The sequence below is a fragment of the Sturnira hondurensis genome, unplaced genomic scaffold, assembly GCF_014824575.4.
Source record: "Sturnira hondurensis isolate 20B ecotype Veracruz unplaced genomic scaffold, ASM1482457v3 Scaffold0015684, whole genome shotgun sequence".
Lineage (NCBI taxonomy): Eukaryota > Metazoa > Chordata > Mammalia > Chiroptera > Phyllostomidae > Sturnira > Sturnira hondurensis.
In genome coordinates this window covers 1-1,192 of record NW_028088315.1, presented here as the reverse complement: position 1 = coordinate 1,192, position 1,192 = coordinate 1, and the positions used below count along the sequence as shown (strand labels likewise).

At 58.4% G+C, this 1,192-nt stretch overlaps 1 gene segment (V, D, J or C); it reads left to right on the top strand.

The window, feature by feature from the left end:
- Positions 1–424: 424 nt before the first annotated feature.
- LOC119000412 (immunoglobulin lambda variable 3-9-like) lies at positions 425–1,145 on the top strand (the record flags this gene model as incomplete). The annotated part of the segment is given in 2 exon segments: positions 425–470; positions 822–1,145. Coding segments are annotated over 2 exon segments (370 nt in total), but the record flags the coding sequence as incomplete, so codon positions are not given.
- Positions 1,146–1,192: the final 47 nt, after the last annotated feature.

Here is a 1,192-nt window from a genome sequence, read left to right as displayed (position 1 = left end):
ACACTGTCACTGGGGTGGGACCCTGCTCAGACCTCAGGCTCATATTGTCACCACTACAGTTAACACTGTATAGTGGGTTCAAACCATGCAGACGGAAGTCACCTCTGAGGTCTGCTGGGGCCAGGTGAGCCCAGGAGGGAGGCCAGGAGACAGTCTGGGACAGACATTGAGCCCCTCACTGTGGAACCACATGATGAATCAGAATCCCCTAGGGATGAGGTCCAGTCTTCAGGGACCCCCCTCCCTTCCCTGAGTCTCTCAGGCTGAACCCCATCAGGAACCACCCAGCTCCTCAGGCAGCACCCCTGAGCCCTGGCTGATTTGCATACCCAGCAGTTCTCCCTCCAGCAAGGGGATAAGAGACGCCTGGGAGGAAAGCTGCCCAGCCTGGGGCCTCAGGGAGCAGAAGCAGGGCACCTCCACCATGGCCTGGACCCCTCTCCTCCTGGGCCTCCTCGCTCACTGCACAGGTGCTGCCCCTGGCTCCCACCCACTCTTGTCCCAGTGGTCTGAACAAGCCTGACCCTGACTCTGAGCTCAGCAGGGCACTGCCTAGAGGACCAATGCCCCTGGGTCTGCCGCAGAATTAGGGAATGGTTGTCCTGTACGCTTCACTGTGCTCACTGTTCTGAGTGAGCCTGAGGGGCTGCACCTGCCAGGAGAAAGGGACAGGAGGCTCCTCATTTCCTCACAGACTGTTTGGGTCAGGTGAATCTGTGGGACACATGGGCTGAGACTGCTGGCCCAGAGCACAGGCAGGCTGGGGTCTCCTGGGAAAAGGTACTTCAATTCTAAGCCCACCTCTCCTTTCCTCTCTTCAGGTTCTGTGGCCTCCTATGAGCTGACACAGCCGTCCTCGGCGTTGGTACAACCAGGACAGACAGCCAGGATCACCTGTGGGGGAAACAACATTGAAAGTAAAAGTGTGCACTGGTACCAGCAGAAGACAGACCAGGCCCCTGTGCTGGTCATCTATAGAGATAGCAACCGGCCCTCAGGGATCCCTGACCGATTCTCAGGTGCCAATTCGGGGAACACGGCCACCCTGACCATCAGCGGGGCCCAGGCCAAGGACGAAGCTGACTATTACTGTCAGGTGTGGGACTACGGTACTGATGCTCACAGTGACACAGGCAGACGGGGAAGTGAGACTAAAACCTCAGTCTGATTCACCCTGCCCTCAGGCCCTGGG